Raw genomic sequence first — 14,764 nt, 5'->3', positions numbered from 1 at the left:
TGAGAATGAATTAATACCAAGAGTTTCCTTTTAGTATATTCCTTAAAAATAGGAAAGTGAATTAAAAGTAAATTCTGGTATCTTTTTAACCGTAAGGGTGGGACAGTATTTTTTTATTTTTTTCTGAATAGTAGGGCCGTGAGATTTTGAGAGAGTGGAGAGTGAGAATCTAATATAAAAATTAATAATTACTGCATTAAAAAAAAAAAGTAATATTAGAATGCAAGAGAGTAGAGAAATAAAAGGAGAGAGAGAGAGAGATGATGGTGTGAGAGTTTAATAAAGAATTTTTTTTTTTAACTTAATAAAGAAACAAATATTCTAAATATTAGAGAGAGAGAGATGATGGCGTGAGAGTTTATTTTATTTTTTCTATAGATGGAAGAGTTAAGATTGAGAGATTGTGGAGGGTACCAAAGAAATAGAAAAAATAGGAAAGATGAAGAAAAGTGATAATGAGGAAATTAAGGTATTTAAATTTGAAAGAAGGATAAAATAGTCTAAAAAAGATTTTCCACGAAGTATGAAAACATGCTTTTATATAATAGTATGAAATATATTTATTAAGAGATGCCAATTTAAACACATATTTTTCCTATTATTAATTTTAAAATAGTATTTTTTTAATTAAAAAAATCAAAATCCAAAATTCCTTTCTCAATTCAAACCTAGGGGGGAATGTAGGAATACTCCTTATATTCTTCTTTGCCCTAATATTTATTTCAACTAATCATAACAAGTGTCTTTTAATATATATATATATATATATATTTTGGGTTAAAAATCTTAAGTACATATATGTTTTATAGTAAATGCCATATTTTTGCTTACAGAGCAACCGTATGAAATACGTATTGTATCATTGCTGTACATGTTTTATTACATCGGATTTTTGACAAGTATTACTGTTGTCCGACCCGTTCAATTGTCATATATATCCATGCTTGTATCATTGTTGTTCCCAAACTTACTATGATGAGGAATGCTTTGTGTAACCAAGGGTTACTTCGGGCCTAAATCGTAAATTTGGACAGGTTCAAGGGCTCTTCCTATACAAAAAGGGAAAAAAAATGGCTATTAAAATCAAATAGGTTGATGATTATTTATTTATTTATTTATTTAATCTCACTTTCTAAATAAATTTGTTAGAAAATTGAAAATTTCCTATGAAATTTGGTCCCCCAAACAAGACAATATTATCTTTAATCGGTAATATATATATATATATATATATATATAAAATTATTAGGAAAAAGAACCATGCCGTTCTGGCAGACATTCTTCCTCCCAAATATATTTTTCTCTTGTTTTGAGAAGAGAATCGACGCAGGTAACACTGGCATGGACTACACTCATGGACAGAGAACCACTTCCCTACGAAAATGGTACAAGTTAGATCCAAAATATGCCACAAGATCAGCCTAAGTCTGGGAGTTTAGAAATTTGGAGTACTCTACGAAAAACAAGCTCTTTCTAAAGGCTCAGAACCAGTGTTTCCTATGGTTTAGTTTCTTTCTTAGTCCAGGACCAGAAGCAAAGTCCCTGCATTTAATAATTTGTGCATGGAGTAGCAAATGGCATTCACGATGGACGTTAGATCTATACAAAAGTCTGGAGGTGCATCATTCAATAGTAGGCAAGACCCAAAGTCCTAATGAAGGATAAAACCATGGCATCATGTATACTTTGAGGACCACTGCATGGTTGAGAATAATATATATATATATATATATATATATACACTAGCAAACTTGCACATGCAAATGCACATGTGGGCATTCGTCAAGTTGTACTTAGAAAGTACTTTTAACCCACAAGTTTTTAATATTTTATGCTCTTAGAAAGTACTATCAAGTTACACACAGAATAATTAGAAGTAAATCGGTGGTTGATAACCTAGCAGAAAACGTGATTCCCAAAAAAAAAAAATTGATGTATGGAAGAAACTTTAATAGAATTACTTAAAACATTTACAAAATACAAGTTCTTCAACTAAATTTCAATGAATTTTCCAATGCAAGCTCCTTGACAAAATTCTCATCTGAGCTTGGTGGGAACATTTTAGTGGCCCATGGCAAGAATATAACTTTGAGAGCACTTGATGGGAAATTAATATCCAAAAGCTAGATTGGGCATTTTCCTTCTTTCAAACAAGTACTGAGGTGAATCTGAGGGATTCAAAAATCCTCAGTGTTGGAATCCCCACTACATGATCAAGAGTAGAACGCAAGCCAATAACAATGGTCTCCTTGTGGCATACATTTGCAGTAGTTGAACAACTTGGTCTCAGGTGATCCCATTGTCCTAATATAATTTGTGATAAAGATGAGCTGTTGTCATTTTCACCTTATATTCTGTCCTGTGGACACCAACCGAATGGCAGTTGTGACTTTGGCTTGTTAAGCTCATCTAAGCTGCCCTCCCAGTGCTGGTTGAATTTGTAAATAACCGATAAATTAGTAAGAGATTGAAGCAATCCATGTAAAGGATCCAAGCAAAATAAAGCCATACCTGTGAAGGAAAAGGTTTGCAGCAATAAAATCCTACAAATGGGCACAACTTTTAAATAAGTAGTAGTTTGGTCATGTATAATGACTGGCAATGACATTGGTGGAACTTTAAGGCTTTTAAAAGGGTAATAGGAAGGTTAAAAATTGTTGCATTCGAATTAGGGAGAAACATGAGGCTCATTAATGAAAGATCAAAAATAGATTACATCGGGTAAAAGTGATATGATCATGTACAATGAAGAGCAATTACTCTGCAAGTGACAGATGGACCTTGAAGGATCTAACAAGGACAAGGAGAAAGGTCAAAATTAAAGAAGAGAAGTACAACATGAGGATTATGGTTCCATGAAAGACATCCCCTTCCATTAAAATGTGATGGGAGAATAGGATTGATTAATTCAGGTGGTTAGAATAATCTTTCTTAAGTTAAATTAAGTTGGCCATATCAAAGATTTTCCTTATGCTAATTTCTTATATCTTTTGCGCATCATATGGTGGTTGTGCAGAATCTTTTAGGTGAACAAAGGCCCTGGTCACCTTTGACCCAATCAATGACATTGCCATGAGGATCTCACATCATTTGCCAATCATAATATATAACAGAGGGCTGACACAGCTAAACAACCATTATCATAACTAAAACACTTGGGCTCACAATCAAAACGAACAGGCCAAATACGCTATAAGTTCATAGAGAATGTTTTGGAAATAAGATAATCTTTAAGAATTCCTTTCAGTAGAAATGTCTTACCCTATCTGAGGATTTGAAGCTCAGCCATTGCTGAGACCTCCCTGTGCTGGTTTAACCAATCACAGATAATGGGAATGAGAATGCCATATTGCAGGGGAAGGTCTTATTTCCATGATGATGACAAAGACAATGAGGTTGACTTACACTATAAATAATTACAGCCTCGGTCACTCTAGACAAGCCAAATCATTGTATAAATCTTCTCTACTCAAACTAATACCAATACATATTGGCATACAATACTGACACCTAAATCCATGACTGTAAATATATACTGAATTATTCAGTTACCTATTCAAAAAGAATAAACAGTTGCTTTGAGATAGAATTAAGTAAATGATTTTGAGTAATTAGAAAGACCACATTGATTGAAGAAAAATATGCTATAATGCAATTTATTTTAGCTGAAATACGATAATGCCTTATCCCAATTCAATGGGGTCAGCCTTCGTTCAGCTAAAATAAAAGGGAAAACGTGCATGAGGAAAAATATGAGATTTAGTATTGGTTTACATACCATTATAGGTTTTCTTGGTATTGTAGTTGCAAAGTCAGTACTCTGACCAACTGAAACCCTAGAGACATGAGTTGGAAAAAATAATATGAATTTGTAAATTAAAACACCAGTGATTGACAGTTCCAGGAATTTTTTTTTTTTTTAAATGATAAAATTAAGAATGGGAAAGGAAAAATCCCATACCTTGACCCGTACAAAGCTTTCCTTCCTTGAATCTTGCTGTAAATTTTTTTAAGAAGCGACATAATTATACAAGTAGGAAAAGTAGGAGGTTCATTTGGATGCATCTCAAAATATAATTGGCAACAATCTCTTAATTTGAGCCAAATACATATTGGTACCAGTAGGCTTCACTTAAAATGTTTGTGGCTCTTTCCTCCCATCCTTCATCTTGACTAAAAAAATTCTCTAAAGCTAAATAAGCAAGTTTGTGCATCAAAATCGGTCAATAGCACCATGTCTCACCATAACTACTAGGTTTGGGATTACTTTTCTTAGAACTATCAGCAGTACCCTAGATGAAATGAAAAGCAAGAACCATAAAGGAAAACATGATCAAAGTAACCCACATATATAATTGGAGTTCTAAGGGAAAAATAAAAAATAAATAAACACATTAAAACGTGAAACTATTAAATTCAATTTAACCTTCAGAGGACTCAAATCAGTCTGTTAACACCTGTCAAAGAATGACTTCCTACAGCCAAAACAAAGCAGAAAGTAAGGAAATGCAAAGCAGTTTAGGAAAATAACTTGAACTCACAACCCAAACAGAAAAGATCTCACTTTTACTCACAGTGGTTTGGAGTCAATCACTTGCTCGACTTCTTAGGATGTAATTCCTTACAATGCTGACATCAGCCAATACTTTCCTCCCATCCTTTATCTTGACTGGTAAAATAAAAAAGATTCTCAAAAGCTACATAAGCAAGTTTGTGCATCAAAGTCCATCAATAACACCATGTCTCACCAGAAATATCAGATTTGGGCTTACTTTTCTTTGAACCATTAGCAATACCCTATAGATGAAATGAAAAAGAAAACTTGAAACTATTAAATTCAATTTAACCTTCTGATGATTCAAAACATTCTGATTAACACCTTGTTAGAGACAATGATTTTCTGCAACCAAAACAAAGCAGCAAGTAGGGAAATTCAAAGCAGTTCAGGAAAATAACTTGAACTGTCTTGGTTGTACTTCACATACACCTAGAATGATATGGTACATCCTAGCTAGTTTTACCATAAAATCTAAGCCCTTTCAATCATTCCCAAAACTGTACCCGGGTCAGATATCATGAAGGCAAGATTTGCATTGGGCATGAAATCCAGCAAACCTACGGCTCCAAGTTATTCCAATTGTTAATTTTATGAGATTATTAGTGGCTATCACCATCTTTTCCTCACCCACTTTCGGTTCCTTCGTCTTTGTATCCTAGAAGATACTGCCCAAATAAAGACTTTGATTTAAGTAGGCTTTTAAGCACTGAGGCTGATGCCCTTGCGCATTTGTATCTCCATCAATGGTATCTATACCCTCGTAGGATCAAGAACAGAGCTAGCTGGTAATGAAAAACCTGCAACCATATAGACATATGAGGAAAATTGATGCAGCATGTATAGTTACAGAGCCTAGATCAGGTCAAAACCAGTTACTGTGATCCATGACCATATTTCACTTGAAAAAAGCTCATAATGCATCAATATGAGATTGAATTAATGCCATCAAGAGTATGTTAACTGTTGGGTCCTCCTCACAAGTCGAGGAGGGCCAGCTGTCCTTGAAAAGAAAAAAAATAATAATAATGAAATGAGAAGAAGACAAGAGAGGGAGGAGTGGGGAACAAGTCACTACTCTCTCTCTCTCTCTCTCTCTCTCGGTCGGATCTCTCTCCGTCTCTTTCTCCGTTCCAATCTCTTATCTTCTTTCTCTAAGAAGAAAAGAAAACAGGTTGCAGAGAGGTTTGCATTTTTGCTCTCTGTTCTCCTTCATTCTGGTCTGTGAAACCAGAAGGTGAGCTTTCTGAGAGGAGATCTATAGCAGCATGGCAGCGTTCTTCGCGTCTAGGGAAGCAAGGGAGGTGACAGTTCTTCCTGTATTTGTCATTTCCAGTTGAGGTGAGAGTGTTACTGTCATGTGATTCCACCTTGTTATTTGGTGAGATATTTTATTATCCAAGAATAGGGTATTACTCATGATGTTTATTGATAGCCTCTAGTACATCTAGAGAGAATTGTGTAACCCCATTATTTACATAGTGGAAATTTGATCTAGACTACATCCCGTGGTTTTTACCTTTCTCATTGAGAGGGTTTTCCACGTTAAAAATTGGTGTCTTCTATTGTGGTGTGGCTTGATCGATTTTATCTGCATTATTGGTTCTTTGCACATTGTTATTGGTTTTGTATCTCTATTGTTTGCACATAGGTGATGAGAAACGGATTTGTTTTTTTCCCAACAAGTGGTATCAGAGCTTGGGTTGTGTGTGTAAACAATGGAAGGGAACACTGGAACAAGGATGGTATGTTTGAATAGAAGCTACTAGATGATTGCGAAAGTAAAAATGGAAGACTTACTGTATTGTAAAGATCTGTATGCACTTATAGAGGGTGACATAGCAAAGCTAGAAAAAATGTCTAATGCAAATTGAAAAACGTTAGACCGAAAAGCCATTGGCTTCATTCGACAATACTTGGATGATACAATTTTCTATCATATATCCACAGAAACACCGGCTTGTTCACTGTGGAAGAAATTGGAAGGGATGTACGAACGAAAGACTGTTGGCAATAAAGATTTCTGATTAGAAAGCTTGTAAACCTGAAGTACAGAGAAGGAAGCCCAATTGCAGAACATTTGAATGAGGTGTAAAGTATTATGAAACCAACTCTCCACTATTAATGTTGTACTAGATGACGAGTTACAAGCCTTATTACTTCTCAGTTCATTACCTGACAGTTGGGAAACATTGGTGTTGTTTCTGAGTAATTCTGCTCCAGATGGAAAACTTACAATGGGTCAAGTAACTGGAAGTCTGTTGAATGAAGAAACAAGAAGAAAATCCATAGGTGCATCTCAACAAGTAGCACTTGTCACAAAGAATAGGGGGAGAAGCAGGCACAAGAAACCTTAATACAGAGAGAAGTCAAAAGGAAGATCCAAGTCAAGAAAATGGATTACATGTTACTACTGTAAAAAGGAAGGACACATGAAAAAGGAGTGTATGAAGCTTAAGAGAAATACAGTAAAAGGAAAAGGGGAAGAGAAGAAAGAAGAAAATGATATTGCTGTTGTCAGCTCAGATGGAGACATTATTGTTTTCTCAAGCTGTGAAAAATCTTGTCTCACTCTCTCAGGTCATGACACAAACTGGATTGTTGATACTGGTTCTTCGTACCATGCTACCCCTCATAGAGAGTTATTTACCTCTTATAAGACAGGTGATTTTGGTGTTGTAACAATGGGCAACAGTGGTACTTCAAAAATTGTGGGGATAGGTGATATAAGTGTTGAGACAAATGTTAGTTGCAAATTGGTTCTTAAAGATGTGAGACATGTACCAAAACTTCGTCTGAATTTGATCTCTACGGGGAAGTTCGATGAAGATGGTTATGACCATAATTTTTAAGGCGCTGCTAAGGCGTCGCCTTACTAGCGCCTTGGCGCTGATGCGGTCTAGAGATGGTAAGGCAGTGCTCCGCCTTACGTGAAGTGGCGCCTTATGGTTTTTTTTTTTTTAACACATTTTAAAATTACTTGATGAAGATTCCATATATAGATTTTTTATTGGTAGGTGTATGGTTTTGTTAACACTTGAGATGTATGGGATCAGCTTTACTCCACCAAAAATAACCAAAACAAACAAAACAAAAACACGATTCACAAACAGGGTTTGGATTTTGTCAAGGTTTTAAGAAAGGGCTTTGAGAAGGAATCAAGGAACAAGGAAGAACCACTGATCTAGGCGACCATTTTTCTCACGCAGCGGTGAGCTTCATTCTTCTTTGACAGGAGTAGAAATATAGTGGATGACCTTAGGGCTTAGGCACTCATTTTGGCATCATAGAGGTAAGTATAATAAATACTTGTATTTTTTATGTCTTCTTTTATTTATATTTATAATTTTGTTTCATAATTATGTATTTATATTATATGTTAATATGTTATGATGATTGATGATTGATGAAGATGAACTTAGTTTATTCACTTTATTGATTTATTTTCTTGATGAATATCTTACATTGGGATGAATATGAACCTTTAATATTTATTTAACATATGAGTAATAGAATTCAACTAGGATTTGAGCCAAATAGATTGGTTTTATAAAAAAATTACATAGGAACGCTTTAGTCAATAAGGCGACGTTTTATGCCCGCCTTATCGCTAAGGCGCTCCGAAAGATCCTCAGACGCCTCCATCGCCTTTCCGCCTTAAAAACTATGGTTATGACCACTTTGGTAATGATCGATGGAAGCTTACCAAAGGATCCCTTGCGGTGGCCAGATGAAGCAAATGTTTCACACTGTACCACACAAAAGCACAAGTGTGCAAGGCTAAGGTGAACACAACAGAGGAGGAATCAGTTACAAACTTGTGGCATCGGCGACTTGGTCACATGAGTGAGAAATGAATACAAATTCTCACCAAAAGCAATTTTCTTTGCAACATGAAAGGTACGCCTTTAAAATGATGTGTTCATTATTTGATTGGTAAACAATATAGAGTTACTTTTCATAAAAAGCTTCCTCAAAGAAAAAGAAATATCTTGGAATTAGTGTATTCTAATGTCTGTGGTCCTATGAAAGTGAAAACACTTGGTGGTGCTTCTTATTTTGTTACTTTCATGTATGATGCTTCTAGAAAAGTGTGGGCATATGCATTGAAAACTAAAGATTAGGTTTTGGATGTGTTTAAAAATTTTCATGCTATGGTTGAAAGAGAAATAGGGAAACCTCTCAAATGCATTCGTCCAAATAATGGTGATGAGTACATTGGTCCAAATGAGAAGTATTACAATGATCATGGTATTCGTCATGAGCAGACAGTTCCCACCCCTCAGCATAATGGTGTTGCTGAAAGAATGAACCCATAATTATTGAAAGAATCAGGTGTATGCTCTCATAGGCAAAGTTAGCACGGTGTTACTAGGGAGAAGCTATGAGTACTGCTGTTTACTTGATTAACTTATCTCCATCAATCCCTCTGAAAGGAGATGTTCCTGAACGTATGTGGAGCAAGAAAAATATTTCCTACAATCATTTGAAGGTATTTGGATGCAGGGCATTTGTGCATGTTTTAAAAGATGAGCGGTCCAAGCTTGATGACAAAGCAAAACAATGTGTTTTCTTGGGGTATGTAAATGATAAGTTTGGTTACAGGTTATGGGATCCAGTTGAGAAGAAACTTATCAGAAACAGAGATGTGGTATTTCTTGAAGATCAGACAATTGAAAATTTTGAAAAAATTGAAAAGCCTTAACCATTTGTTGATGATCTGATTGATCTTGATCCAGTTCCTCCACCCATAGTGCATGATGATGGGGGAGACGAGCAAGATGGTGATGGTAATGTTCCTATAGATAATAGAGGTGATGCTGAACAGGGGGAGCAGCCCCCTCAAGAGCCACTAGTTGAACCTCAATTGAGAAGATCTACAAGTGAGCGTCAGCCTTCAACTATGTATCCACCAGATCAGTATATCACAATAACAGATGCAGGTGAACCGGAATGCTTTGAAGAAGCAAAAGTCAACAAGCATAAAGCTAAATGGTTAAAAGCTATGGAGGATGAGATGGATTCTTTACATAAGAATCACACTTATGATTTGGTGAATCTACCTAAGGGTAAGAAGGCACTCAAAAATAAATGGGTGTTCAGGTTGAAGACAGAGGAAAACAACTCAAAACCTAGGTACAAGGCAAGGCTGGTTGTGAAAGGTTTTGGGCAAAAGAAAGGCATTGACTTTAACGAGATTTTCTCTCCTGTAATGAAGATGTCATCCATTCGAGTTGTGTTGGGTCTAGAAGTTCAACAACTTGATGTGAAGACTGCCTTTCTCCATGGTGATTTGGAAGAAGAGATTTATATAGAACAACCAGAAGGTTTCAAATTCAAGGACAAAGAACACATGGTTTGCAAGTTAAGAAAGAGCTTGTATGGTTTGAAACAAGCACCAAGGCAGTGGTACAAGAAGTTCGATTCATTCATGATGGATCATGGGTACAACAGAACAACAACCGATCATTGTGTATTTGTTAAGAAATTTTCAGAAGGTGATTTCATTATCCTTTTGCTCTATGTTGATGACATGTTGATTGTTGAAAAAGACAAGTCCTTTGCTATAAAGGACTTGGGACCAGCACAACATATTCTAAGCATGAAGATCTCTCGTGATAGGAAAGCAAGAAAAATTTGGCTATCACAAGAAAGGTGCATACAGAAGGTGCTTGAAAGGTTCAAGATGGATAGAGCAAAGTCAGTCAGTTCCCCGCTTGCAAGTCACTTCAAGTTGAGCAATGAACAGAGGCCTTCAACTAAGCAAGGAAGAGCAGAGATAAAGGAAATCCCCTACGCATCAGCTGCAGGAAGTTTGATGTATGTTATGGTATAAGAACTGACATTGCACATGCAGTTGGAGTAGTAAGCAGATTTCTTGCCAATCCAGGAAAAGAGCACTGGGAAGCATGTTTGTGTTTTGGAGGTGACAAACCTGTGTTAGAGGGATACACAGATGTAGATATGGCAGGTGACATTGACTCAAGGAAGTCCACATCAGGTTACCTATTCACTTTTGAAAGGGGAAGCAGTGTCATGGTAGTCCAAGTTGCAGAAGTGTGTGGCATTATCAATTACAGAAGCTGAGTATAATGCTACTGTGGAAGCCTACAAAGAGATGTCGTGGATGAAGCGGTTTCTTCATGAATTAGGTTTGAAGCAAGATAGATACATTGTTTACTGTGACAGTCAGAGTGCCATCCACTTGAGTAAGAATCCAAGTTTCCATTACAAGTCCAAGCACGTTAATGTGAGGTATCATTGGATTAGGGATGTTCTAGAATAAAAGCTTATGGAAATTGAGAAGATCCATACTTACAAGAATAGTGCAGGTACGATGACAAAAGCATTACCCAAAATGAAGCATGACTTCTGCAGAAGCATGGCAGGTTTGGATGTGTCAGATCTCTCCCTGTGAGTTGGAGGGAGAGTTTTGTTGGGTCCTCCTCACAAGTCAAGAGGAGGGCCAGCTGTCCTTGAAAAGAAAAAAATTAATAATAATGAAATGAGAAGAAGACAAGAGGAGTGGGGAACAAGTCACTACCCTCTCTCTTTCCCGCTCTCGGTCTTATCTCTCTCTCCCTCTCTCGGTCGGATCTCTCTCCGTCTCTCTTCATTCGAATCTCTTATCTTCTTTCTCTGAGAAGAAAAGAAAACAGGTTGCAAAGAGGTTTGTATTTTTGCTCTCTGCTCTTCTCCTTCATTCTAGTCTGTGAAACCAGAAGGTGAACTTTTTAGGAGATCTATAGCGGCGTGATAGTGTTCTTCGTGTCCAAGGAAGCAGACAAGGTGATAGTTCTTCCTGTATTTTCCATTGTCAGTTGAGGTGGGTATTATTCCACCTTGTTATTTGGTGAGATATTTTGTTATCCAGAAGTAGGGTATTACTCTTGATGTTTATTGGTATCCTCTAATACATCTAGAGAGAACTATGTAACCCCATTATTTACATAGTAGAAGTTTGATCTAGACTAGGTCCAGTGGTTTTTACCTTTCTCATTAAGAGGGTTTTCCACGTTAAAAATTAGTGTCTTCTATTGTGGTGTGGCTTGATCGATTTTATCTGTAATTTCTTTTGATAAATAGTGTGTATGTATTAAAAAAAGGGGGAAATATACAAAGTAAGGCAACCTCAATCTCCTTCTTTAGGCTGAGCAGAAGAAAGGAAAAGATGTCCCTTGAAACCAAGCTGGACAGGCCATGCTTTATAAGAGGTAAAATCTGAAAGTAAATTACATTCTATTATAGACCTTGAACTCAGCATCATCCTTCACTAAACTATTCAGCTCCTCTGGGAAGTCCTGAGGTTGAATAATAGTCTCATCCTGGGTAATTGCAGAAGTTGCCAAAAAATCAGATGGTCTATTCACCTCTCTCCATACATGCTTGAACTCCTTCCTTACTACTGACCTTGAAATAATCTGAATCTTACTTTTAAGGACTTTGATTTGCCAAGGTCCTTCAACCATACCATTTAAAATGTCTATAGCCACTTTAGAGTCTGACCAAATAGACACTCCCATAATATTCTTTTCCACACAAATGGTAAGTCCTCTGAGAATGGCAAATAATTTCAGCCACAAGACATTGGAAACTTCACCCAAACCCGCAAAAGCAACAAGTCACCCCCCTCCTATCTTTGATCATTCCTCCATATGATGCTCTATCATGTGTTAGAGAACCATCACAATGCAAAGCAACCATATCCTCTGGTGGCCGAAACCAAGAACAAGCTCTAGGAATTCTACTTTCCAAGTGACTTCGATTCCCCAACTTGCTACTAAGAATTGGTTTCTAGAGTTGCATTCAGCCATAAAATTCATAATTGAGCACTTTACTTTAACTTCTGAAATTATAGCTTCCATGATCTGTGATCTATTTTGGATTTTGAATTTAAAAATCCTGAAGTTTCTTTCCTGCCATATGTGTTGTACAGTGGCACAAAAAGCTAACTTCCTAACAACTCTTAACGGATCACCATCATGAAACTCATTTTTAACCCACAATGCAATATCCATAACATTATCAGAGATTTTTCCATTTTGATTGCAAAGTAATGTAACCTCCCCCCATATAGCACATGTAAATGGACATTTAAAAAATAAATGATTTCTACTCTCCATACCTGCCCAACAGAAAATGCACTGAGGATTAATATTGACCTTTCTCTTGATGAGCCGATCCTTAGTTGGCAGAGCATCAACTAGACACCTCCATGTTGTAAATGAATGCCTTGGAATATTACCTTCAAACCACACTGCTTTCTTCCAACCAATCTTCCTCTCCTTCTCACTATCTCCCATGCTGATTTGGCTGTAAATACTCCTATAGGATCTCCTTTCCACACCACTAAGTCATCTTTCTCATAGTGAAGTCTATGGATAGATTGAAGGCATCCCCAAGCTTCTCTAAGATCTAATGTTGTAGCTGAAGTAGGGTGCCATTTTCCATCTCTTAAAATTTCTTCCACTGTAGCAAGATGAGGTAAACCAGAATCATACCTTATCCTGTCACCAAATCCTTTAATAAGGAGACCCCTTGGATGCCAATTATCCTGCCATAACTTAGTGGATCTTCCATTACCTACTATATGCATAATAACATCTTCCACTTCATTCCTATACTTCAGAATCTTCCTCCATACCCAAGAAGCCTCACTAATTGCCTTCACAGCCCAAATAGTATCCTTCTTCAGAAACCTCTTGTAGATCCATTCCACCCATATGCTCTTTCCTATGAGATGCAATCCACCATATTTGTTTCAAAATACCAGCCACATTCATCTCCTTCACTCTTTTCAGCCCTAACCCCCCTTCCTCCTCAGGTTTGCATAAAGCCTCCCGGGAAATATAATGCAGCTTCCTCTCCAAAGAGGGACCAGACCATAGAAAATTTGAGAAAATAGACTCTACCTTTGCTATAAGATTACTTGGAAGGGCAAAAATACCTGACCAATACATTTAGCATCTTTGAAGAACTGAGGAGATCAACTGAAGCCTTCCAGCATAAGAGAGAAATCTAGCTTTCCATCCTTCAAGCTTCTTCCGGATCAAGTCTAATATAGGAATGCAGTCTCCTAAAATCAGCTTTCCTGCAACAAGAGGGACCCCAAGATACCTTATTGGCAGCTTGGTTTCCTTAAAACCTATTAATTCCAAAAGTAGCACACTGCTAGCTTGAGTAAGGCCCCCTAAAATAATAGAGGACTTAGACCTATTGAGATGCAACCCAGAGAAGGCTGCAAACTCAGCTAGAGCCCCCAAACTAGTTGTGACTGAGTCACTAACAGCCTTTACAAAGATCATGAGATCATCTGCAAAGATTAGATGGGACAGCTGCACAGGTTTGCACCTAGGAAGGAGAGTGATTTTACCATCCACTACAAGCTTCCTCATAACTCCAGAGAACCCTTCCATTGCTATGGTAAATAGATAAGGTAAGAGTGGATCCCCCTGTCTGATCCCCCTTCCGCCCATGAAGTATCATGCTGGACTTCCATTATTTAGCACAAAAAACATAGGAGTAGAAACACAAGCCTTTATCCAACTCATAAACATTGGAGGGAATCCCATCCTCATAATCTCCAAGAGAAATTTCCTACTCAATAAATCATAAGCTTTATGAAGGTCAATCTTCAACACTGCAGTAGGGTGAACTCTTCTCTGTTCAATGCCTTTAACAATATCAGAACAAATTAGAATATTATCTGCAATAGACCTCCCTTTAATGAATGCTGATTGGTTCTCACCAACCAGCCCCCCAATCACCCCTTGCAATCTGTTAGAAATTATTTTTGTAATAATCTTATAAATGAGATTGCACAATGCTATAGGCCTGTAACCAGCAAATGTAGCCACCTGACTTGTCTTAGGGATGAGACTGATGAAAGTAGCATTAATAGAAGATGGCATAATTGAACTCTTGAAAAACCACTTCACAGCAATTGTGAGTTCTTCTCTTACTAACTCCCAAGAATGCTTAAAAAAGCTAGCACCAAACCCATCAGGACCAGGTGCCTTGTCATTCTTCACTGCCAACACTACCTTCTTTATCTCATCATTTGATACAGATTTTTCTAACCTCTCTTGCTGGTCTACTGTAAGAGTACCACACAAAGGGATATCATTAGGACAAAATCCCACATCCACCTGATCAGCCCCAAACAAATTCCGAATTATCAAACTTGGATCTTCCACCACTACCCCATCT

General features: G+C 37.0%; 1 protein-coding gene and 1 long non-coding RNA gene across 9 annotated transcripts; both read right to left on the bottom strand.

Annotated features, from left to right (window-relative positions):
- Positions 1-1,935: 1,935 nt before the first annotated feature.
- On the bottom strand, positions 1,936-7,505 carry LOC122069994. Of its 8 annotated transcripts, none has more exons than XR_006137620.1 (4): positions 5,062-7,491; positions 4,749-4,797; positions 4,575-4,669; positions 1,936-4,475 (listed from the first exon to the last, which is right to left on the bottom strand). It is a non-coding gene; the product is annotated as an uncharacterized LOC122069994 (long non-coding RNA). The 8 variants fall into 8 exon arrangements; XR_006137619.1 differs by having other exon boundaries at positions 5,186-7,490; XR_006137624.1 differs by lacking the exon at positions 4,749-4,797 and having other exon boundaries at positions 5,186-7,490.
- A 4,282-nt stretch (positions 7,506-11,787) lies between these two features.
- On the bottom strand, positions 11,788-13,515 carry LOC122069989. Its single transcript, XM_042634091.1, has 3 exons — positions 13,503-13,515; positions 12,801-13,288; positions 11,788-11,880 (listed from the first exon to the last, which is right to left on the bottom strand). The coding sequence occupies exons 1-3, from the start codon at positions 13,513-13,515 to the stop codon at positions 11,788-11,790; spliced, it is 594 nt and encodes a 197-aa protein (XP_042490025.1).
- Between the last annotated feature and the right edge of the window lie 1,249 nt (positions 13,516-14,764).

The sequence above is a fragment of the Macadamia integrifolia genome, unplaced genomic scaffold, assembly GCF_013358625.1.
Source record: "Macadamia integrifolia cultivar HAES 741 unplaced genomic scaffold, SCU_Mint_v3 scaffold798, whole genome shotgun sequence".
Classification (NCBI taxonomy): Eukaryota; Viridiplantae; Streptophyta; class Magnoliopsida; order Proteales; family Proteaceae; genus Macadamia; species Macadamia integrifolia.
Note: the sequence above shows the minus strand (reverse complement) of the source record. Positions and strands in the feature narration are given on the sequence as shown.